General features: G+C 44.7%; 4 protein-coding genes across 6 annotated transcripts; 2 read left to right on the forward strand and 2 right to left on the reverse strand.

Annotated features, from left to right (window-relative positions):
- Positions 1 to 2,622: 2,622 nt before the first annotated feature.
- Positions 2,623 to 10,870, reverse strand: LOC6047463 (DNA damage-binding protein 1). Its single transcript, XM_001864482.2, has 5 exons — positions 10,654 to 10,870; positions 10,167 to 10,315; positions 3,641 to 6,179; positions 3,384 to 3,573; positions 2,623 to 3,310 (listed from the first exon to the last, which is right to left on the reverse strand). The coding sequence occupies exons 1-5, from the start codon at positions 10,712 to 10,714 to the stop codon at positions 2,833 to 2,835; spliced, it is 3,417 nt and encodes a 1,138-aa protein (XP_001864517.1). The 5' UTR covers positions 10,715 to 10,870; the 3' UTR covers positions 2,623 to 2,832.
- A 148-nt stretch (positions 10,871 to 11,018) lies between these two features.
- Positions 11,019 to 12,544, forward strand: LOC6047464 (cysteine and histidine-rich domain-containing protein). 2 transcript variants are annotated; one of them, XM_038255968.1, is made up of 2 exons: positions 11,019 to 11,357; positions 11,409 to 12,544. In XM_038255968.1, the coding sequence occupies exons 1-2, from the start codon at positions 11,288 to 11,290 to the stop codon at positions 12,431 to 12,433; spliced, it is 1,095 nt and encodes a 364-aa protein (XP_038111896.1). In that variant the 5' UTR covers positions 11,019 to 11,287; the 3' UTR covers positions 12,434 to 12,544. The 2 variants fall into 2 exon arrangements, with proteins under 2 accessions (XP_038111896.1, XP_001864518.2); XM_001864483.2 differs by having other exon boundaries at positions 11,418 to 12,544.
- A 398-nt stretch (positions 12,545 to 12,942) lies between these two features.
- LOC6047465 (RWD domain-containing protein 1) lies at positions 12,943 to 14,035 on the reverse strand. Its single transcript, XM_001864484.2, has 2 exons — positions 13,546 to 14,035; positions 12,943 to 13,481 (listed from the first exon to the last, which is right to left on the reverse strand). The coding sequence occupies exons 1-2, from the start codon at positions 13,846 to 13,848 to the stop codon at positions 13,035 to 13,037; spliced, it is 750 nt and encodes a 249-aa protein (XP_001864519.1). The 5' UTR covers positions 13,849 to 14,035; the 3' UTR covers positions 12,943 to 13,034.
- Positions 14,036 to 17,463: 3,428 nt separating this feature from the next.
- LOC6047467 (protein Tube) lies at positions 17,464 to 20,101 on the forward strand. Of its 2 annotated transcripts, XM_001864486.2 has the most exons (4): positions 17,464 to 17,544; positions 17,620 to 17,828; positions 18,057 to 18,794; positions 18,851 to 20,101. In XM_001864486.2, exons 2-4 carry the CDS (start codon positions 17,650 to 17,652, stop codon positions 20,001 to 20,003), a joined length of 2,070 nt encoding a protein of 689 aa, XP_001864521.2. In that variant the 5' UTR covers positions 17,464 to 17,544; positions 17,620 to 17,649; the 3' UTR covers positions 20,004 to 20,101. The 2 variants fall into 2 exon arrangements, with proteins under 2 accessions (XP_001864521.2, XP_038104740.1); XM_038248812.1 differs by having other exon boundaries at positions 17,483 to 17,828.
- The last annotated feature ends 3,971 nt before the right edge of the window (positions 20,102 to 24,072 follow it).

Genomic DNA, 24,072 nt, shown 5'->3' on the forward strand with positions numbered 1-24,072 from the left:
GGTGATATAGACGTTGGTGATTTCAAAAGGAGTTATGTTTGTTTTACTCAAATAAAATTACGGAAATGATGTTTTATTGAATTTTTATGATCAAGTATCAATAAAAGCAACGTTTTTCATCGTTTGTTATTATAAGAACATCTTATTTTGCTTTTATATTATTGATCCTTGCACTGTAACTTGGATTTGGCCCGCACTTTTCTCTCGCACTTTTGACAACAAAATTTCCGAAAACTAGGCAACCAGCAGTTATTTATTTACATTTTCAGTCGCAGTTTCCACCAAACTGGACATTTGCACTTTAAAATTGCGTTTGACAGGTGAGCAACATCGGCTCGCTTTGATCATTTTTTGCAGGGCCCCGGCGATGGCCTGGTATGAGCTACCGAACAACATTAGCAAAATGGCGTCGTTTGTTTACAAACATGAGATTGTTTGTGGACGAACCGAAAAATTTACTTTTTTGTAAAAAATTCTATATCCATTGTGCAATAACATTAAGTCTTACAAAACAGACAAAGTTTCGTTAAATTCTAGACCAAAATTTATTTTATTATTATTTTTCAATTTAAACCTATTTTTTCGCGATTCTGATCAAGATTGCACATCAAATCATTGTGGCTTTAGTGTAGTTTTCACATCGATTCACTGTAGATTCGTGTTTAAATTTTGAAATTTAGCATAAATTTAAATAAGTTGCAAAATTCCCAACTTCAGCCATGTGCAACAATTTCCACATCACCCATGGTTTGTACATGATGCTTTTTGAAATGTTGGCGTCGATTTTTCTCCCCGCAGATAAATAAGGCATATTTGAATCAACACAACGTTTTGTTGATTTGAAAATCATATTTTTTGTTGAATCAACGCTAACGTCAAAGCAGCTTTTTCAAAACAACAAAAGACTTTTGTAGAATCGAAAAAATCAAGGTTTGTTTCAACGCAAAATTGGCGTTGATTATATTCAACAAAAATTTTGTTGATTCCAACTAGAGCGTCCAATTTCCCGGGGTTACAAAATTCCCGGGAAACGGGAAATTTTCAACAAATTTCCCGGGAATTCCGGGAATAACGAAATTTATTCTAATCCTGTTTCTGATTAATCTTTTGCAACGAAATTGTATAGAACAGCAACTTTAATGGTCAAAATGAGTCTGAGGATCAATTAATGGCTTGACTGCTTGTAAAAAATCATGCAACTTTGAGAAAATATATAAACTTTCTAATTTTTAAATCTTTCTTTTTTTTTACGTCCCAAATGAAAGAAAATATTATTAGTATTTTTGTTGAGAAGTTGCATTCTTTGGGTAAATTTCATATGATACTAAGTTGTTTTTTAATGGTTTTTCATAGTTTTATGATATGATTTTAGTTATATGGTATTCAGCCTAATAAATTAATTAGATAAAAATAATTTTGAGTATTTAAAAGTGGTTGAAATTCATCGATATTTTTTCATTTTTTTTTCTTACGCCCTGGTAGCTTACGTACGTCATAAATTTATAACTTTAATCTGTAATTTCTCGAATATTTAGAAACAAATTCTTCTCACAAAAATCTGTTTCAAAAAAATTAATTATATCAGTTCAATTTCCATCCAACATGTTCAAGCTAAAAAAAAGTCAAACAAATCTCAATGTTAATCTTGGTTGGAAAATGTAAATATCTTATTTTCAAATGATATTACCAAAGAATCATTAAAAATGGTTGTCAAAAATAAAATTAGTTTAAATTCATTCCATAACAGCGTAAGTTTTGTGGCCCAACATATAAGCAAACAATATTCCTAGTAATGAATGCTTCAGAAATAAATATTATCCATGAAATTTACAGGCAAGCTGATTAGTTCAATATGAACAGTAGATGGAAATGGAAATAGGGGAAAGTGGGGCAAGTGTAACAAGCTAAGGAAATGCTTGTTATAATCCATCAAAAACGTTAAAAATCTGTCGGATTTTTTAATAATCATCTTGTTCCAGGTCTTGACTATGATTTTGATAGAACGAGTTTTAAAAAAAATCTGTTTTTTAATGTAAAAAATTGATTTTAAAAATTTTGATTTTCTGTACGTTCTACTCAACTAGTGGGGCAAGACGAACAACCCGTTGGGGCAAGAGGAACAATGGATGAGACAACATGTTAATTTGCTAACAATTGTTATCACTTAAATACATCAGATTAGAATGTATTTGAAACTGGAAATAATCAAAATTGTAAAAATTACTGCCATATGAGCGATTGTTCCTCTTGCCCCATATGGTCGTCTTGCCCCACCTTCCCCTAAATAAAATCAAATCAGGTTCTCCAATTATTATTTTTTGTATAATTTCAAAACATTGGTGCCAAAAAAGTTATGAAAATGTATACTTCTGCTTGTATTTCGGGAATTCCCGGGAAATTTACAAATTTCCCGGGAAACGGGAAATATTTTTTTCCGGGAAATCCCGGGAATTCCAGAGATTTTTTTTCCCGGGACGGGAAATTGGACGCTCTACCTCTGATCAACGATGACTATGGGAGGACTGATTTTAGCACTGCTAGCGACAAAAAAAAAAGACTCCTGCAGAGCAACCACGTTGCTCAAAAGGAACGTTCGGATGTGCCACAATATCGACCAAAATGTATGTTTACGGGAAATATTTTATTTTCTCATCATGAGAATAAGCTGTATGAACGAAAGGATTAGAGCACAAAGAGGAAAAGTTGTTCATCCAACTTACCTTACTATTCCATCGGTATGAGGTGCTACCTTCTGAAAACTTTACCTCATTCCAGCATTGTTGATCCTTACTCAACAAACACACAAAAAAAATAAACGCTTTCCTCAACTTTCTAATGTATCCTGGTCAGGTCCTCGACAATTTTGATGATGTCGTCGACGTTGGCCTCCTTCTTGGTGCCTTCGACGTCGATCTGCAGCCCAAGGGCGGCCTCGTGCATCTTTTCGCGCGTCAAATCGAGGAAACTCTCCACCAGGTCGCCGTCGATGAAACCCTCCGAATTTTCCGTCTTCATCTCGGTGTGGAAGCTGCGCCAGTACGTGTGATCGATCCGACCGACCGATTTGATCGTGTTGGTGAGGTTCTCCTGCAGCTTGCGTAAAAACTCGTAGTAATCGGGCGGGATCTGGGTGACGAGTCCGATGGCACCGCTGACGGTTCCGAACAGGACGCACCCGCTGGTGGGCGTTGTCCGCTCGCCAATGTTCTGCATAACGAGCGAACCGTGCCGGAACACGTTGACCATGTCACCGAGGTGGAACTGGGCCACTTCGGGCATCTGCTGCCGCTCGTCGTCCGTGGTGGCCGCGCTGTTGGAAAGGGAAACAATCCTAGGTTAGTGATTTGTGAGGTGAGGAGGACACACACGCTTGCTCAACCGACCTGTCCTTGAGACAGACAAACAGATTGTTGCTGTTTTCGGCCCCGAGGAACGCATCGTCGTCCAGGATCTCCACCGCCGTCATCCACTTGGGCTGGTAGTCGCGGGCAATCTCCTCGAAGCTGCCCTCCATCTGTTTGTACTGCAGCAGCGTGATGGACCGCATCAGGTCACCGACGAGGATGAAATCGCCTGAGGGGAGAAGAATATTTTCATTGGTTTTGCAAACGTTTGGGAGGGAATGGGGCGCTGAACTTACCCTTGGTTTTGCAGTACAGCGCGAGCACGTTGTTAAAGTGGCTGCACTCGAGGCGCAGGTCTTTGTCGTCGGTCCACTCGTACAGCCGGACCGTTGAGTTGATGGTGGCGAGAACGCGACCGTTGAACTCGACCAGCGAATAGCAAGCGCCCTTGATTTCCTTCTCGCTGACCTGCGTCAACGCACCGTCCGCGTAGTGGTAGATGATGATGCGACCTACTTTCGGTTCGCGCTCCTCCGGATTGACCATGGCCGTGCCGACGATGTAGTACGTGGCCGGGTCGTTGCCCAGCTTGGCGGAAATCAGCGACAGGACGTACTCCGTTTGCATAAACTGGTGCGCGTGCAGCACTTCGAACGTGTTCTGGTCGATGATGAGCAAGTTGTGGACTTCGACCTCCTGGCCAAACTCGGTGTTGCTGGCGCCGGGCTTCAGCAGACCCATGTTGCTTGATGAAGTTACGTTCGAAGTTTGCGTGGAGGCGCTCTGTCGGGACGGGGTTAGTCCACTCGAGTCTTGGATGTCCATACGAACGGTGATTACGCCAAAGGTTTGCGATGCCTCCTGGTAGGCGATTCTTCGCGGCGATTCGCCCAGCGGAACGGTCCGGATGTGCAGCTTTTGAATCTCGTCGATCGTTCCCAGAATGACCGAGTTCTTGGTGGCCAGCGCAAGCGAATCCTGGTAGGATTCGGCATTCAGCGAGCACATGTGGTTGACCTCCTTCAGGTTGACGTTCGAAAAGACCAGCTTGTGGTTCGAGCTGTAGATGACCGTTGGGCGGTCCGAGCAGGCGAACACGTTCGTCGTCGAAAGTGACCGGAACGTCTTCAGGATGGTGGGTTGCGTTCCGAGCGTGACCTTCTTCTGGTCGGTTAGCCGGTGGGTCGTTTTATCGACCACAAAGTAAAACATTGAGCCATCGCCGAGGGCGCACAGCAGATAGATGATGCCCTCGAAGCACGCCATCAGGATCGACCGCGGGATAATTTCTCCGCCGAGCTTCTCTTTGTGTACAAACTCCAGGTTTGGCAGGCGCAAAATACACGCGGAAATTTCCGTCCAAAGACCAACGGCGACCAGTTCGGACCGCGTTGCGGGTTCGTCCAGGGGAGAAATGTCCAGACAGGCCACCTCGTAGTCCAGCGTTACGGTGCTCTTGTGGACCAGCTTGCCAGCCTCGATCTCGATGTAGTAAATGTCCCGGGCAGTGGCGCAAACCATTTGGCACGAGTTGCACGCGACCACACCGATGCGCTTATCATCCGGAGGCTTCCACTCGCAGATCATCGACTTGTTGTCGCACGAGATGAGCCGCGCCGTCATCGGCGTCACCTGGATTATCTGGCCAAAGTCCACGTTGGCGCAGTAGAACGTCTGCTGGTCGCTAAGGAAGCCGGGAATCTCCGTTTCCTCCACTTCCTCACCGGAAAGCATCAAAATGCGGGTGTGACCGACGAACGAAAGCACCAGCGTGTTGTCGTACGGACTGTCGTCGATGCCAACGCGGAGCGCCCACATGCCCTTGATCCCGGGGAGATCGATGCAAGCGTGCTCCTGGATGCCGATTCCGTTCCGGATTATACGCAGCGAGCCCTCCTTGTAGCTGCCCGAGCAGGTGATCATCTGGCCCTGGCCCTGCCGTTCCAAATCCACGATGCACATGTCGATGATCGGGGCCAAATTGGTGAACGTTTCCATCACCGTAACGTACGCGCCACTAGCCGCCGCCGTCGTGTTCAACTTGACGAGCTGCGAATCGCCGTGACGGGACCCGATAAACAACACTCCGTTATCCAAGTACGTAATACACTCCGGGATCGTAATCTCGCCGAGCAGCTCGACCTTGATGTCCTTCACCGTCAGCTGGCCGCGGGTGTTTTCCTCCGTCTCCAAGAACATCATAAACAAATGTCCAATCATATTTCCCAACAAATACCGGAATCCTCTGCTGTCGACCCGGGCGTAGCAATTAATCGTACTCTGCTTAATGATCGCCGGCGCAACCGCCACGTAACTGTCGCCGTCGTGATAAACGACCGACTCCTGCCCAATCACGATCGCCCCTCCGAGCGGCGTCGGCACCGGAATCAACATGGTCGCCTCCGTCTCCACGTTGTCCTGCTTCCAGGCGATCTTCGTAAAGTCCTTATCCTTCAGGTTGATCTCGTGCGTCTTGATGTGGCGCCCGTTCAGGTCCTGATGAATCACGATCAACGTCGGATGGGCCGTCCCGTACAGAAACTCCACGTCCTGCACGTGCATCTCCTCCATCCGCAGGCTGGTCGCCTTCAGCTCGTGCGTGTCCCTGTCCAGCGGGATGATCTTGAACAGACCCTCGTACAGCCGCATCCCGATGACGCGCGCCTTCGGATCGATCACCGCCAGGATGCCCGTCTCGGCCGGTTTGCCGACGCGATCCGCCACGTTGCCGTGCGCCTTGGTGATGATCTCGATGTCGTCGCCCTGCACCTGACAGGCCAGGATCATCGCGTTGTAGCGGTGCGTCAGGATGAAGAGCAGGTCCTTTTGGGCTTCCTGCGTGGGGGGGAATACGATTTAGATCTCAAGAGTATCAGTTGATCTCGAAAAAATCAGTTGATCTAAATGGGGTCAGGTGAGATTAACGAAGTCAACTGATTGCAACGTATTTAAACAAGTTGTCGCCTAAAAACAATAAAACCTTATTTTTGATGACATCACGGGACAGATCAAATCAAACAGAGAAGCTACAAAATGGAATGCCCTGTGCAGTCCAGTCATCGCGCTATGCAGAGCACAGTTCGTTCGGCGGACAGGAACACGCAACAACGGAGTGTTGCGAAGCGTTCGGAGCGGGACCGTTATGTCTAGTCCTCGAAGAATGGCTGGGCATTGCAATCTAGACGACCAATGCCTTACTGAGGTTTAGAGGTTGCCACGCTAACCACTAAACCCACCGCTGCACTCTCTCAATCCACACCGTACTGTTCTCGTAATAGGGACTCCATACGGCAGACCTGTACTCCAGCGTTGAACGGACCAAAGCGCAGCCTTCATACAGTAGCCATCTCAGATGTCACATCTGTAAAGCCTTTTGCTGCACAGAAGATGAAGCCTCATCTACAACAAAACCGTATTAATATGGCGAATCTGCGTTTGTAAACTAGCAATCTATCCCTTTTGCTCAAGTGACAGTTCACGTCAAGTAAGAGGGGGATAGACTGCATGTTTACAAACGCAGATTCGCCCTATTGAACTGTGACTACGGAAAACTTCGGTTGCTGCGATCCCTCTTTGACGTCGAAGTAACAAAGTAAACAGAGGCAAACGTGACAGACGGAACATTCTGCGATTTCCTTTGATGGCCCACCCATTCACAGTTTTTTGTCGCATAGAAGGTTTACGAGCAGATGTCTTTCGATAATTCTTCGTTCGTGTTTAGAGAGTGTCCTGTAATCTTACTCCACTGCCGTGTATGCCTATCTGTATCTCTCTTATCTCATCACAAGGCGCTCTTACAAATTCTATGTTGAGTATTTTTGTAGCAATCATTCAACACATATGTTTAAACCGCGCGCAGATTCTCGTTACTTTTGATCAGATTTATCGTTTTTTTTGTTTTGGGATAGGACGAAAAATCTGCAAACAGACGCCCGGGTGTGTGAGGTTGGGTTAAGATTAACCCGACTCACTAAAAAACGCGTAAGCCTTTATACCTCCCCGGAACCGTCTTTCGACATTACTTCAGGGAGGGGCAGCGCCCAATGGCACACTCGTGATCAGAGTATCAGGAAGCCACCGCGGCCCCTTAGCTCTGTCCTTGCGCACGCTGCTCCGTACGCCACTTTTCCTGCAGTTTGAGCATAATCTGTGTTATGGCTCTGGATGCAGCGCTCCATGCGTCTTCGCTAAGACACATTCGATCCACCAAGTTGTCTGGCGATGTGTCAGACCCACACGCTAGCAACAAGGTGTTCCTACTATCCTGGAACCGTGGGCAGACAAATACCACGTGTTCCACCGTCTCAACCGTGTCCGTACAGCTCGGGCAATTGGGTGAGGTTGCGTGCCCGAATCTGTGTAGATACTGTCTGAAGCACCCGTGTCCAGATAGGACTTGGGTTAGGTAGAAGTTAATTTCTCCGTGCTTCCTGAGTACCCACCTCTCGAGGTTGGGTATCATGCGATGTGTCCATCGCCCTTTCACCGAGTCATCCCAGCTTCTTTGCCATTGAGCCATGGTGGCAACCCTGGCTGTAGCGCGGGCTCCTCTGACCCCTCTTTGCTCGTAACAGCGCGTGTCCTCTTGGACCAGTAGTCCAATTGGGATCATGTTCCCTAAGACGCAGGCCGCATCTGCTGATGTGGTGCGGTACGCACTGCATACCCTAAGGCATATCAGCCTGTAAACGCTCGTAACCTTCTGGAGGTTATGCTTGGCGTTTAGGGCGTCGCCCCATGCTGGTGCACCATATCGAAGTATGACAGTGACCACTCTCGCTAACAAGCGCCTCTTGCTACTTTTGACCGCGGAGCTGTTCCCCATCATGCGAGACAGGGATGCTACCGCTTTCATAGCTTTCTCGCAGACAAATTTAACGTGGTTATTGTAGCTCAACTTGTCGTCCACCTGAATACCCAGGTAACGGAGTGACCTTTTGGAGTCCATGGTGCAGTTCCCTGCCCTGACATGGATGCACCTTACGGACTTGAAGTTGTTCACGGCTACAACTTCAGTCTTTTGATGCGCTAGCTCGAGGTGGTGCAAGCCCATCCAGTCTTCGCTTCTCCTTATTGCTTCGGCTGCCTGTACTTCGACGTGGAGCTGGGTCTCGCCAAGAACCATCAGGACGATGTCGTCGGCAAAACCAACTATACTAACGCCCGTCGGTAGCTCAAGAGTCAGCACGCCGTCGTACATACCATTCCACAGTCCCGGACCGATCAAGGAGCCTTGCGGGACCCCCGCCGTGATGATCAGTTCGCACGGACCCTCGTCCGTCTCGTAGAGAAGGACTCGGTTTTCGAAGTAGCTTTTAAGCAGCTTGCACAGGTAGTCTGGGACAGATTGGCCAATGTTTGACAGCTCCAAACGCGCTGGACACCAACCACCCAAAACTGGCAGCGTTGCAAGCGCAAAACATACGTGGCTTCTTGGATCTTGATACTTTTGAGATGGGAACCACTAAAGTTTTCTTCCATGCGGCTGGGAATTCACCCCGTGTCAGTGATTTGTTCACTATATCCAACAGATCTACTGCAACCACGTCAAGAGCATCCATGATGACCCGTTTTGTGACATTTCGAACTCTAGCACAATCCTTAAGTGACCGCACTGTTTCCTTCGGCTTGTTTAGCGTGATTAGCTTAACCTCACTCATCATTACATTATCTCCGTTGTTGGCTGTCCTCCTGGGTGAATCCGCTGCAGCTTCTGATTTCACTATTGATTGACGAGTTCTTTGATTTGCAAAGCATTGATTTCTGCAATGTTTGTACGCATCCCAATCACTGGCCGCCTTGGTGATCTTAATCTTTCGGTAAGCGTTGTCTCTCACGGTTTTCAGCATTTTAAGATGATCTCGTAGGTATCGAACGATTTGGGTTCGAACAAAGAATTTCCTGCAATTTCTCTTTAGAGTACCGGCTCCAACTTGTTGCCTGTTGCGTTCGGACAGGTAAATGCTGCTTGTTCCGAGTTGCATTGTTAATTTGATGTTGGTTAACCATTTTAACAACGCCAACGTTCTCGACACAGTTCTCCCGGGAGATTAATGTGGCGCAGATCTGGTAGTCAAACTTGATTGGGTTGCGTTTCCTCAAGAAGGTACTGCAGGAGCACTCGGTGGGGTTGACAGCCATGCGGTTTGTTTCACACCAGTCCGCAAAGATGTGCAGTTCCTATTGGAGTACTTGAGCGTCGGCTGCATTATTCACCTGACCAGTTCCAGTTTTGCGATCGCAATGGCGTGGTTCAGCTTGTCGAACGCTACCGATAGGTCGGTGTACGTCGATTTGCGATCTGACAATGAAGCTGTCGGTCACGAACGTCCTCGCTGATCCGGTTTTTGCAGAAGAAGAAAACTGGAGCCATGACCGCTAGCTCGAACAGTTTCGAAACGGCGCACAGGGCTGATATCCCACGATAGTTGTCCACATGCGTGCTTCCAGAGCTTCGGAAATGATCCAATAGAGAGGGATAGATTGAAGAGAAGATGGAGAGACTCCAGGGGCCCTTCAATGCATTTTTTCAGGACAATCGATGGAACTCCGTCCAGGCCTGTCGTGTTGGATAACTTGAGCTTGGCTACGGCTTCCAGAATCTTGAAGCGATCGATTGTAACGCGTTTCATGGCCAGGCCGTTTGACGGGTCGTTGCTGGCGGCTGCGGTGACTTGTACTGGATGCAGATCTTCAAGCTTGAAGTAGATTTTAACGTAAACTTATCGAAGACAGGTTTAATGAAAATTTCAGTGAATAACAATCTCAAAAAAACTCAGTAAAATTCAAAGTCACAAAATCTCTAACAAGATTCAAACTCACCGCCGGCCGGAACAGCTTCATGACCGCAATCTTGCCATTGATGCCGACCTCCTTGATTGGCCGCAGGCCCTCCGGCGTCACCAGGTAAATCTCCAACCGGGAGCTCTTGGCCACAATCAAATTTAGGTCAGTCGTCGACGTAAAATTGCCTGCAAAACAAAATATAAATGCATCAGAATTAGCCATGCAAATCGATTCGCAGCCGGTGTCGACGCCAAGTGCCAGTGTGCAAATTCCGTTCGATTTTATTGCTTCCTCCTCCCCCTCCGGGCACAGTCAACAAAAACAAACTGACCGTCGTCGTAACACGGAACGGAAGCCCCGTCGCTAACCTCGACGAAAATAGTAAGCAGACCAACAAAAAAAAAACTGCAGCACCAATGTGACAGCAAGGGGCGAAAAAAAAACCCTAATCCAAGCAACCATCTTCTCTTCCCGATCTGTCAGGTCGCAACTGGAAAACGCGATTGCAGGACCCGGAACTCACCCGTTACGCAAGCCGTGACCGCCGTCGGCTTCTGGGCGGTCACAATGTAGTTGTGGGCCATCGCTCGGCACGGCTCGACACGGTTTAGTTGACCAGATTTTCACGCCACTTCACGTTTCCTTTTTTTTTTTGACTCGTCGTCGCTAGACTCGGGTGCGCGATTGTGAAACCGCGTCTGACATTTGCACCGAAAGTTGTGCGTTTTTCGGCGGGTGCTTTTACGGGGGTTTGACAGTTTGTTTCGTGCGAGTGTGTGTTTGTGTGGTGGGAAAAGGGCGGGATTTTGGGCTAAATCTACTTTTGAGTAAGTTTTTATAGCAAAACGTTTTTCGACCTCGAGCGCCGCTGTCAAAACGAGAGTTTTTAAATCCCCTGCTGTCACGCTCAGCGTGTAGTTGTGCAAATTTCTTTGAAGAGGCAAGTTTATTTCGATTTTTGTTCCGCGGCAAGAAACCGCCAAGGAGTGTGTTCAGTAGAAATTTCTAGAAAGAACCGGAACCAATCGTAGTAGGTTCTCATCTGTACTGAGTGTGGAACCTAAATTCCAGCGTTTGTTTTGACTTGACTGGTGATAAACAAAGCTTTTCCTTATAAGGACTTACGTGTAACAAAAAAGGGAGGTTACAAGACTAATATGGCAGTGAAGTTGACCTGCTACAACCGGGGCTGCGGCCAAAAGTTCGATCCCAACGAGAACGGTGAAGGTGGGTTACTGGTTTTGTTTATTTTCCAAAAAAAAATCCAACCGACGACAGCTCTTTCAGATTCTTGCACGCACCATCCGGGCGTTCCGTTCTTCCACGATGCCTACAAGGGTTGGACCTGCTGTAACAAGAAGAGCGTCGACTTTACCGAGTTCCTCAACATCAAGGGTTGCACGCGCGGCCAGCACACCAACGTTAAGCCACCGGAGCCGGAAAAGTCGGCCAACGACGAGCTGGAGTTGGAAGCACCGGCTGCCAAAATTCCGGAACCCGTCCGGGCTTCCACGCTAGTGCGCCCCAAGTTCGAGAGTGCGCTCACCACGCTGGAGCCGACGGTGGCCGCCGCCTTCAAAAAGCAAATTGACGATCTGCCCGAAATCGCGACGCGAGTGGCGAAGAAATCTACCGAGCCGGAGGATACCGCTCCCGGAACGATCTGCAAGCACGGTGGCTGCAACTACGCCTTCGAGGGGACCAAAAACGACGACAAGCCGTGCGTGTACCACCCAGGCGTTCCGATCTTCCACGAGGGCATGAAGTTCTGGTCGTGCTGCCAGCGCAAAACGTCCGACTTTACCGCGTTCATGAACCAGGCCGGCTGCGAAACGGGCCAGCACCGGTGGACCAGCGACGAGGAGGAATCAAAGACCGTCAAGTGTCGACTGGACTGGCACCAGACGGCCACCCAGGTCGTGGTCACGGTTTATGCCAAAATGTGCCACTACCGGAAGAGCACGGTCCGGTTGAACCCGATCCGGCTGGCGGTTTGTCTGGTTTTCCCCCAGCAGGACGACCAAGAGTACAACGTGGACCTGGAACTGCGAGGCATCGTCGACGTCGCCAAGTCCAAGGTGCAGATGTTTGGCACCAAGGTGGAAATCACCCTCATTAAAGCGGAACCCGGCCACTGGCCAAAGCTGGATTTCCCCCGCGAGAAGAAACCGTCCGCCGAACAGGTCCAGAAGCAGCTCGAGGAGGAAAAGAAGAAGGCAGCGATGGAGGATTCGGACTCGGATGTGGACTTGGACGACGTTACGCCGACGTTCAGACAGGCATCGCTTACGGAAGTGAAGTAAGAGGGCTGCCCTCACTCGATAGATTACATATACTGTTTCGATTTATTTAAATACGATGTAAGCGTCTGTGAGACGAACAAATTGGAATAAAACGCCCAAGATTAGTGTACGAGAAGTGTGTTTTTTTTTTTCTAATTAATTCTATTTTAAATGTTTATCAACGTTGTAGGCATTTTCAAAAGTGGAAATTTCGCTGTTTCTTTAGATTTTTTCTTTGCGGATTGATTTGGTTTTGTGTGTAACAAATGCTAAAAATCAATAATATTTCTCTACTTTTGATTATGCGTGCAAATTATCAAAACTTGCGTACCTCTGGTGGCCAGCACTGAAATTTAGTACTATTAATTTTAGTACAAGGCTGCCATAAAAGATCTCTCTCAAAAATGTTCTGCTACTTGCCTACCCACCGGGCGCAATCGTTCACTTGTTCACAGCTTTGAAACTAAATTAACCCTAAAAAACAAGTAAAATAATGACATTTCCACCAACCTTAAATAAAACACGCCATCTAAACCGGTTCTTCCGTTTAAATAAGCTTTCGCGTATATTTTGTAAGTCCTAATATGCAAAAGTAAAGAATAAAAAAAACAGCTCCGGCCCCTCACTTCTCATCCGGCACGTAGTCCTCGTCGTCGTCGTCTTCCGAGTCCAGCTCCAGATCTTCGATATTCTGGAAGAGCGTTTCGTCGATGCGCACGTTCTCAATCGGTTCGCCGGCATCCATCAGGAACTTGAGATCGGACTCGTTCAGCGTGTTGTCCTGCATGAACAGCTCCTTGCCGGTGAGCTTCCGCGTTTCGCCGAGGATCTTCTCCTTGCGCTCCGTTATGCCCATATCCAGCTCGAACTTGGTCTTCCAGGTCATGAACGACTCGACGGTGACGCGCGTTCCTTCGAACTTTTTCCGCTCCTCTTCCTCCTTGGCGCGCAGTGCCGCCTCCTTTTCACTGTCCGCCGCGCTCTTCAGCTCGTCGTACTTGCAGTTCAGCCATTCCTGGGCCGAACTGACCAGCGAGAAGATCATCTCGATTCCAATGTTCTCCTTAATCTACCAAATAAATTAAATAAAAATGTCAAATCAACCCAAACCCCCTCACTAAACGTCTCCTCACCGTCTCCTGGATGTTCTCGAGCAGGCCCTCCTCGTAGCCCTCGCGGAAGTTTTCCGCGTCCTCAATCTCCACCAGCGGCGCCGTGTCCGGGTAGCGTTCCGTGTAGGAAAAGACCAGCTTGCAGCACAGCCCCTCCATCACTTCCTCCTCGTCTTCCGTCGGCTCCAGCCCGTAGTCGGTGGTCGCTATCGGCAGTTTAAACCGGTGCAGCGGTTCGCTGGCCAGCACCTCCAACTCGCCGCAGTATATCGAGTCCAGCGCCTCGATCTCGTTCGTCTGGTCTTCGCGGTAGTTTCGTTCCATGTTTCGCGTGCTGAGTTTAGTTTGGCTGGCAGTAGAGCTGGTTTAGTGCAGACATAGGCGGACACAAGCGGCGACGATGTCCTCGCGGATGCTGACGGAGGTCGAGGACTTAATTTTTTTTTGTAAACACCACACCGCGATGAACGGAGCGATGCGGACCGGGTTTGACAGATTGATTTCGGGTGATGACAGATCCAGATTGGGTTACCCAAAATTGAGGTGTACACCGAACGGATACCCAATTTTTGTGCTCTGCTATCGATCCCGCCTTTTTATGGCAACACGATTTGTTACACTCAAAATTGAATTGAATTGACATAATACAAAATGCTAAATATTGTGCGATCAGTTCCTAGCTGGACTCGGTCACTGGAAACGACCGGCGACTCAGTGACCGACGAAATAGGCGGCGGGCCAGATGCGGGCAAAAAAATGACAAAATCTCTTCCCCCCTCACTTCGTCTCACCATCCAGCTGCAGCTTTGTTGGCAAACAAACGGAGCACGCGGTCGCATGATGGCGGCATCGAGCCAGAATTAGGGGTGATCATGTGATTAAGAATGAAAGTTTTTTCAAGGAAAATAATATTTTTCCGACCGAATAAAAAAATTGCGAGCATGTTCAAACAATTATTCCTGATGTCGGAGAAGTGATGAAAAAGCAAAATGTTAATCCATAATTTTTCTATAAATTGATTTTTTTCACTCTAACTAGGAACCCCTAGGTATATCCACGACCGTTTCCAATGACCGTGAGAAGATGCCAGAAAATCCAGCTACGAGCTAAATCCACAATAAAAAAATAAAAAAAAAATCTAAAATATCAAAATTGCAAGAATGCACTCAACGGTAGAGACTCTAAATAGGGAGACTGGTCTAAGCTTGCTAAATCGATCTGGCAACGTATGTTTCCAGTTCTGCTAGAAATCGCTCAATGGGCGTGGATTTGATGGATAATACCATAAAGCAGGGGTGCTCAAAGTTTTTGGATGCCGGGCCAAATTTGAAGCTCAAATGAGCTTGCGGGCCAAATATATAAAATTGATTGTTTAAAAAATGACTTTAATTCATTTTAATTTAAAAACAATTTAAAATACATCTATCACTTGATGTTTATTTTGTTAATTTCTGTTATTTTTGAACATTTTCGTTATTATTATTACCCAGAAATTAGGTCGATTCAAATATTTAAAAAGTTTTTTCCCTCGAATCTGGCCATGGTCAAAGGGAGGAAAAAAAAGTAAAATAAATATAAAAATTAAAATTATAACATTGTAAACATTTCAATTAAAAAATAGCAAGAAAATGTTTCATACACTCGTACAGTTGATTTGAAATCAAAATTTTCAAAAAATGTAAGGTTCGACGAAAAAAAAATTAAGCAGAAAATCTTGTTGTAATTTTTATTAATTTTTTTAAGGTTCAACATGATTTTTAAATTAATATGAAATACTTACATTTTTGCTATTAGGCTGTTGCAAATATTTTTCAAATTGGTTCGAAAAATCAGGGGCAATATTTTTTTCATAAAATTTTAATGGAAATAGAAGTCTTATCAACTCAAATCCTCTCGACTTTGGTCAGAGTCAAGGGACATAAACTTCAAAAAATATTTGCAACGGCAAGTAAAAAAAAAATTTGCAACGGCTAAGTAAAAATGTTAACGTTTAATAGACATTTACAAAATTGCTTCATTATAATTTTGAGGATAGTTTCACTAACATTGAAAGGTGTAAAATTATTTCAATTAGGATAAAAATTGATAAATCATTAGTTTTATAATAAGGGGTTACATACATGTAGAGAATCACAAAATTTGGTATTTCAGAAAATTCAAGTAATCCACTAAAAATATGATTTTCAATCACTTGTGAAAGTTTCATGAAGATATTTCGTAACAGAACTGAGCTAGAGACGATTTAAGTTCAAAATTTGGCCATGCGCAAAGCGAACTGTCAAACTTTCTGAACGGTTTTGAGAGTTTGCTTTAAAAATAATACAAAAATCAAAAACTGTCGGATTTTTATATGAAAAACATTAAAAATATTTTTAACTTTTTTTTCAAATAAACTTTTTTGAAAATTGGCCTTCGTCATGCGCACAGGACTGGTTAAACGAGTCTTCACCAAAATTTTTAGGCGATTTGGTCAAAGCAGTGTTGAGATATCGTGGCACCCGTTTTTAGAAACATCTAACTTCAAATAGCTATATCTCGGCAATGATACAACCAAATGTCTTCAAATTTGTTTTGGTAATAGATGTAAATGTATATTTTAATGCCCTGAAAATAGATTTAAAAGAAATTAAATGTATGCTCATACCAACCTCTGCCAACCTTTTTGCCGATTTACATGTATGTAACCCCTTAAGAGAAAATAAAAAATATTGGCATTAACATACATAAAATAAACCTAAAATCACTTTACAAATGGTCAAAGGGTCATTTGACATGACCATTCAAAATGGGTCCGCGGGCCATGAAAAATCACTTCGCGGGCCACGTTTGGCCCGCGGGCCATACTTTGGTCACCCCTGCCATAAAGTCTAGCCCAGCGTTGCCACAAGTATAGATATTTTTGGCACAGACCAAACACTCAAACTAATTATTTTTACAGTTAAAATACACTTGAGTAGTTTTTTAAACTGCACTAAAAAGATACACTTTTTTTTGCATCTTTTTACTTGTTTAGTTTTTGATAAAAATGTTTTTCTTTAAAGTTATACTTGATTGAGTGTTTGGTCTGTGCCAAAAATATCTGTACGTGTGGCAAGCCTGGTCTAGCCTAAAAAGGATAATGACGACAAATTCGGCTTTCAAAAGGGTGTCTTCGTCAAAACAAATTTTATAAATTCTTGGGCACACCAAATCAGCAACCGGATTATCATGGCTAACTCGTGATGGGACTAACGGACCAGATTAACGGTCACTCGGTAATTTTGTTGAATCCAGATAGCAACCCAGTCCAAGATTGTGACCAAAACTCTTGACATTTTATCTCTCCTTCTGAAGCTGTGAACAAATTGAAAATCATTCCATGACCCAACCAAAACAGTTTTGATGCTAGTTTGAACCCCTATAATGATTTTAATCACGAATAATTTAAACATTATCGTCGCATTTCTTTGCGAAACCACGAGCACCTACGTCTAGACCTACGTGCACGTAGAACCCCACGATGCTTTCCAACGACTCAAACAAAACCCAGCAATCAAAACAAAAAAGCTAACACACTGATTCGAAACAGCCCAAACAAGCTTGACAGATATTTCGCGACAGAAATTCGTCGCGAGAGTTAAACTCGCTCAATTCGGTTTAGTGCCACGGCGACAAGCCCGAGCTCACGCACACTAGCACTCCATTTGTTTTGCTGGCTGGTACAAAATTTAACCTCAATCTTTTTCGTGTACGTACACGCAATACATGCGCACGTAGATAACTCTATTGGTGTCAAACCATCAGGGTTTCAGTGGATGTGTAGACTGAATTTTGCCAAAGCAGAGTAATTTTCGATAAACGTACAAGCCATATAATTCGACTTTCCTCTACCAACCCTCGCGCAGGCAGGGCTGCCAGACAAAGCGCACTTTATGTTTTGGTATTTTTTTTTTATCGCCACAGGTACGTCAATTTACGACCCATCGCAGTACCAAAACAAACCACCCGCGTACAACACATGACATTGGCTGCCGATTGCTGGTCCGAGTCCGAGCCCTATGTCGAGTCCTTTACCATTCTAACGACGTGCATAAATTCTTTTCATAATATTTGCAGCAAAACAAGGCGTTTCCGGACAAATAAAACATGACCCGCTACCAGCGCACCACCGAAATCCGGAAGGTCACCCCGTTCGATCTGGAAAGTTTGACGGAAATTTTGGAGGACGACTGGCGCACTCTGTTCTATCTAATTCCACGGCGAATCGGTGATGTGGATCAACCGCCGGGCGCCTATCTCACCAAGTACAATGGCAACCAGGAACGGTGAGTCATCCATACGTTAGATCTAATGGTAATTCCAGCAATTGCCCTCAAGGCATGAGTGGATTGAATTATGTTGAGAGAAAAATTATCTTATGCTAGTGATATCTTATCAGTAGCTTACGGTTCCGGATTTGTTGGGAATGCAGAGTTCCGGTTTAAACTCAGTCATTTCTTTCATTCTGTCAATAGATTTAGTATAACTTGCCTAACGTCCACGCTCGATTTCAGAGACTTGGACAAGCACGCTTCGCAGGAGCGGCGTTGCGCGCTTCAGCTTTTGGAGGAGTGGGGCAGTTCCGGTAAGCTGCAGGACCGCCCTACGCTCGAGCACTTGCTGAAACTGCTGGTTAAGGGGAATATGTTCCGGGCAGCCGATGAGGTCGCCGTCAACCTTTTGAAGGAGGATCCGCCTGCAAGACCTCAGTCTGGTCCGGCGGCTGCAATTGATATCGAGGGACTGCTGAACGGGGAGATCGAACGAGGGCTCGATCAGGTATCCTATCCCAACTCAACAATCCTGCTTAATGGGATGGAATCATCAACGGTGAACAACAACTTGGATCGATCAGAACCCGAAAAGCGCGATGATGTAAAAGACTTTCCGGACTTGCTGCGGAACTCGATGTTGGACGGAACACTGTCGCAGATTTCACTTAGTGATAACAACGAACAAATTGGTGAACCGATCGTCGATCGACCTAACATAAGTGCCTTACTGCGATCGGAGGAACCGGTGGCCGGTCCATCTGGAATGAGTCAGATACCGGTGATACTGCTTGGAAGTGCCATTTCGTCAACTTCGGATAGCGTCAGCAATGAGAGCAGTGCAAGCTCTGTTATGAGTCAATCTGCGGAAGAACCACCTTCAGGGTTGGGAACGATCAGTGAAGAAGGTGAATCTGGCGATGGAGATCAAGGGTTGCCCAACTTGTCGATCTTTGGTGATCGCGTGCCGGATAATGTTATGTAGGGAATGTTAACTGGCCTTTGAGGATTGGTGAATGATGATTTTCTTTTTTCAGTTCTTCAAATGGAATACCGGACTTATCTGGGCTCATGAACGGTCCCGTCAGTTCTTCTCATCGATCAGAGCACGATAGCGCCGACATTCCAAGGCTATCTGTACTGGGATCGACGCAGCAATACTCCACCAACTCAAACAACTCTGACGACATCAACTCTACTTTAGCATCAGACCTGATAAAATTCTCCATAACTGATTCAGCAACTGCGGAGCCGGTTCACTTTTCGTACCAGAACTTACAAGTGGCCACGGCTAACTTTAACGCTGATCCTTTCAACAATGGTGACCTCAGGAAACCAAACGGACACTTCCTAGGAAAGGGAGGCTTCGGCCAGGTCTGTCTAGCTGTCAATTTAACCTCAAACATAGCGGCAGCTGCCGTTAAACGGCTACTCCCAACCAACGAGAACTACCGCCAAAAGTTTGACCGAGAACGGCAGATTCTTTCCCAGTGTCATCATCCGAATATCGTCAAGCTTTTCGGATATTCCGAAAATGATCAACTCTGCCTTGTGTACGAGTATCTTCCAGACGGCACCTTGGAACGAGCTTTAAAGGCGAACCGCGAAGGACAAACCTTGCCCCCGACCAGCCGACTGAGCTACCTCCTCGGAATCGCATCGGCCATCGAATATCTCCACGCCCTGCCGGATCCGGTTATCCACCGGGACGTAACCCCAGCAAACATTCTCCTACGAGGCACCACAGCCAAGCTGGCCGATTTCGGACTGGTGAAGCGAGTCGAAAGCACTACGGCGACCGTCGTGGCGGGAACGGCCGCTTATCTTCCGGTGGAAGCGCTCCGGGGCATCGTAACGCCCGCACTGGACATTTACTCGTTTGGGGTCGTAATTGCTGAAGTGGTTTCCGGAGAGGACGCCATCGGCGGTGTCAGTGGGGGTAGTGCAAACGTGGATCAGGATGATCTTCTGGAGCGAGTATCGGCGCGGGATGCGGATTTTTTTGGGCTGATTGACTCGAGGGTGGATGGGGAGGAGCGCTGGGTTGAAGGAGGTCGGAGATTGTTGGAACTGTCGAGGAGGTGCTTGAGAGACAGAACGAAAAGACCTGGGGCAAAGGAAGTTAGGGAACTTATCGAAGATGTAAGTAGGATGTTTAATATGAAGCAATTTCAATTAAGTATCAAATGATAAGAATATAGGAGAGAAATATATATTTAACGAAAACTTTATTTGAATTACGCTTGCAATCACTCTGTAATAAAAATATGTGATGAATATTTTGAAAACTGTATGCCTTATAGAAATAAATTTGATCCGAACAAATATTTTTACAGCTGGATTAATTTATACGTGAAATTGAAATAATCTACCTAATCTTTCTAATCTAACCTTGAATCGTTTTTGTCAACTCAATTTGAATTCTGAAACTGAAAATTATCATTGTATTTATTCAAATATTTTAAATAGTTTATATTACTCTCCGCGCAGCACTAAACCAAAGTGTGCATCACTTCTGTAGCACGAAAACATCTGCTGCGCCGAACAAAAATGTAGTGGTTTGTCGTTAGCGTGTACATGAGCCTGTGGCGCAAACAGCTTTGACTAGCTTTGACAGGTTGCGCTCGTAATTTGATTTTTTGTCAAAAATTTTGATTCAAAAAGTCAAACTATTGAAAATAAAATATATTTTCGTGTAATAAATGTTGTTATCAAGTTTTCTTCTAAATTTTGTGTATTTAATAAATATATAATTCTAAAAATCCATGTTAATTTATAATTTTGTCAGTATTTAAATGTTTTAACTTTTATTTCAATAAAAAATCAGTTTAATTATAACTTTTCCTCTTATTTTCTACGAAACTTTTGATGTAAAAAAATAATAATAATCAAACCATCCACATTAACGACCCCGGGTCTTTTGTGGTCTCTATTGCCAGTTTCTGCTCGAACCTAGGAGTCCGAAGGCTTGAACGGGGAGAGCACCCAAACCTCTTTTACTCCAAGGAACCTTCCACCCCAGTGCACAGTGGGCGAAATGGAACCCAAAATCGGACTTAATTGAACGCGGCTGGTTCCCTGGTATGAAAAATAATGTTACTTATGTAAAAAAAATCCGAGGAATCGATTGGTGTTGGTTTCATCCACCGCACAAAACGGCAAAGGGTTCATTTTGCCCCAATACCCCATTTTTTTTACATTTTTTCTTAAAAATCAGTCTGTATAAGGCTTTCTAGGCCCAGTGAAAAAAAAATAACTTAACTCAAAAATGACGAACTCCTCGTCACAGTGTCCTGATGCAAACAATGATCGAGCTGTAGCTGTTACAGCCCTGCGAAGTATGTTGTCTGACGTATCGGGCAGCCAGTCAAAAAAAACCAGCTAGAAGTCGCCTGACAAAAAACTTTTGCTAGAAAGAGATAGGAAACCTGATGCAAACAAACGTCCAGCTGTCATGTAAACATACTTTGAATGTGTTGGTAAATTTGTGACTAGAAAGCCTTATTTAGAGCGGAGGCTTCATGCGGCCATCCAAAATGCACTTAATTTATGTAAAAATGTCCCAGAAATCCAGTAAAATTAACCACTTGCACCGCAAAAATCGCAAAATTCCGCTATAAAAGCATTTTTGGCCGTTTTCAAATGCAAGGTCTGATTTTAAAAATCTAAAAATATTTTTATCGTGAAGATCAGACAATTTTACATAAGTATGATGATTTGCACTTGAAAGTTTGATACATTTATGTTGATATAGAAATTAAACTAAATAAAAAACTTGAAGAATCAGTTTTAGGCCAATTTTCCCTAACGCAGAATAAACTGCCTTTTACATATTTTAATCAGCATAAATGTGTCAAACTATCAAGTGCAAATCGTCATTCTTATGTAAAATTGTCTGATCTTCACGATAAAAATATTTTTAGATTTTTAAAATCTGACCTCAAATTTGAAAACGGCCAAACATGCTTTTATAGCGGAATTGGGGTTAAATGCACCCTAGATGATTTTTGCGGTGCTAGTGGTTATTTTTACTGGATTCCTGGGACATTTTCACTTAAGTTAAGTGCATTTTAAATGGCCTCATGAAGCCTCCGCTCTAAATACTGACCGATTTTTATGAAAAAATGTAAAAAATAGGGAATCGGGGCAAAATGGACCCTTTGCCGTTTTGTGCGGTGGATGAAACCATCACCAATCGATTCCTCGGATTTTAAGAAACACTATTTCCCATACCAGGGAACCTGCCGCGTTCAATTAAGTCCGATTTTGGGTTCCATTGCGCCCACTGTGCAGTGTTTGAACTGACGACCTTTGGATTGTGAGTCCAACCGCCGCCAGCGATTCCACCGGAGTAGGCTTGGTTTGGTGTGTTGTTTGTACTTATGGCATGGAAACGACTCCTACACCTGGAATGACATAACGGCCTAACAACCAAGGCCGAGACCGACATTTTACTTCCTCATCCGATGGAAGGTTGCAGCAGATGGGAATCGAACCCAGAATCATCCGCTTACAAAGCGGACAGCGTAACCATTCGGCCACGCACTGCCACTGCCACAGTTTTTATGTTCACCGGTTAAAAAACGGTCAAAAATCATTTGGGACAACTTTTTTTTTTCATTTTAATGCAATAAAATTAATTGACACATTTTTTCGATGGATCAACTATGGTCTCCTTGGAAAGAGCTGTCAAGTAGGACCTTTTCTGTCAGGAAGGGCCGTGAAGTTAGTTTTTCAAAATTGATTTAAAAATCTACTTTAAATCCTTTGCGGTCGTACAAAGGGTCAATGCACTCAGAAAAATAAGCTTTATCGCTGTGAACAATAATATCACAAATTTAAGCTTAATTTTAGTACCCAATTCTTTAGTTTATTATTTGAAATCGTCTGGATCTCTTTCATTATTTTTATATTTTCAAATAGCAAAAAAAAACAATTGTTTTTTATTAAACCAGAAAAACGTTTTGATTTCATTTTCTTGTCATGTTTTTCCGATTAATTAACTTTTATTGAATTTTTTTACCCCAAACTTATAAAACAATTTAAGAGCAGGTTTGCTCAAAGTTTTTAAAATGGCGGGGCAAATTTGAAATGCTCGTGCTTTTTTTTTCACTGATAGATAGCTTTATATGGCAAAATTCTAAGAAATTACTAATATTTTATCGAATCAAATCAAATATCATCATTAAACGTGTGTTTTACATTTTTCCGGCAGCATCACAAACGCGCACGTTTCACGATCTATTTATTAATCACCAATGACTGTAGCGCAGAGTCCCGTATGCCGGTCGAGACGATTAATTTCTACATCGATAAATAACTGCCAGCCAAGCGGTAACGGGTGATTAATTTTTGCATCAATCCTGTATACAACCGGAAGTGCTGCGCTTCTAACCGAATTGACACATGCTGATTGAGTGACATAATTGAGCAATTAACGCGCGGTTTTCACCGATGCCACTCTTAATTGGCTGCTTTGGGATTATGAACAGGGCTCAGGGCTGATGGCATCATAAATGGACACGATTTCGCGCTCCTCTTCCGGATACGATTTCGATTTCATCAGCCCCAATTTTTTTTGTTCTATATATTTCTAATTATGTCTCAATCAATCGATCTCAATCCGCGCCAAGTTCGAATTAGCGTGTCCATTCTAATTTTATTTCCGCTCATAAGTCATCAGCCTCGTGGCGGAATAACCTTTCGACCATGCGACTATCACTTTCGGCGCCCAGCCCTGCTGCTTCTGCAGCTTTTGACATTGACGCCATAATGGCGTCGCCCGCCGTGATGGATGATCTCTTTATGGCTCATCGGCGACGAACTGTGTATAACGGTAGCGCGCGAGGAGTAATTATAGCGTCGTCGCCGAAAAAAAAGAGGCTGACAGCCCAGGGCAAGAAGACTTCAGACTGCAGCTGATTTATGAGCGGAAATGTTGGCCGCAGCACGGTGTTCCGTCCGACGCCTCGGATCAATCGATCGATATTAAGACTTTACGACATCCTCAGGGGGGCCTGGTTAGCATGCGCGTTTCTCTCACGCTTTTGTTTTGGCTGAGTTAAGGTCATGGATTTGTGGATTCAAGAACTTGCGGCGTTTAAATTTTGCACTAGCATTGTTCTTTTGAGCCATTATCTCGTTCAGCCTTTCGGTTCGGTTGATTGGCTGCGGTTTTTGCGTTTTTTTCAAGTGCAATGCCACTTCGTTAACGATCATTGATCCGTGGTGCTTTAATTCCGGAAAGTTGCTACCACCT

The sequence above is a fragment of the Culex quinquefasciatus genome, chromosome 1 (assembly GCF_015732765.1).
Source record: "Culex quinquefasciatus strain JHB chromosome 1, VPISU_Cqui_1.0_pri_paternal, whole genome shotgun sequence".
Lineage (NCBI taxonomy): Eukaryota > Metazoa > Arthropoda > Insecta > Diptera > Culicidae > Culex > Culex quinquefasciatus.

Bases quoted from the DNA above. Each gene is read 5' to 3' on its own strand.
- LOC6047463 (XM_001864482.2), bottom strand. From the start codon at position 10,714: ATGGCCCACAACTACATTGTGACCGCCCAGAAGCCGACGGCGGTCACG. The intron at 3,574-3,640 runs GTAAGTTCAGCG...TTCTCCCCTCAG, and splicing joins GCTGTACTGCAAAACCAAGG to GCGATTTCATCCTCGTCGGT. The intron at 3,311-3,383 runs GTCGGTTGAGCA...CCTTTCCAACAG, and splicing joins TTTGTCTGTCTCAAGGACAG to CGCGGCCACCACGGACGACG.
- LOC6047464 (XM_038255968.1), top strand. From the start codon at position 11,288: ATGGCAGTGAAGTTGACCTGCTACAACCGGGGCTGCGGCCAAAAGTTC. The intron at 11,358-11,408 runs GTGGGTTACTGG...AACCGACGACAG, and splicing joins TCCCAACGAGAACGGTGAAG to CTCTTTCAGATTCTTGCACG.
- LOC6047465 (XM_001864484.2), bottom strand. From the start codon at position 13,848: ATGGAACGAAACTACCGCGAAGACCAGACGAACGAGATCGAGGCGCTG. The intron at 13,482-13,545 runs GTGAGGAGACGT...TTTATTTGGTAG, and splicing joins TCGAGAACATCCAGGAGACG to ATTAAGGAGAACATTGGAAT.
- LOC6047467 (XM_001864486.2), top strand. From the start codon at position 17,650: ATGACCCGCTACCAGCGCACCACCGAAATCCGGAAGGTCACCCCGTTC. The intron at 17,829-18,056 runs GTGAGTCATCCA...GCTCGATTTCAG, and splicing joins TACAATGGCAACCAGGAACG to AGACTTGGACAAGCACGCTT. The intron at 18,795-18,850 runs GTAGGGAATGTT...TTCTTTTTTCAG, and splicing joins CGCGTGCCGGATAATGTTAT to TTCTTCAAATGGAATACCGG.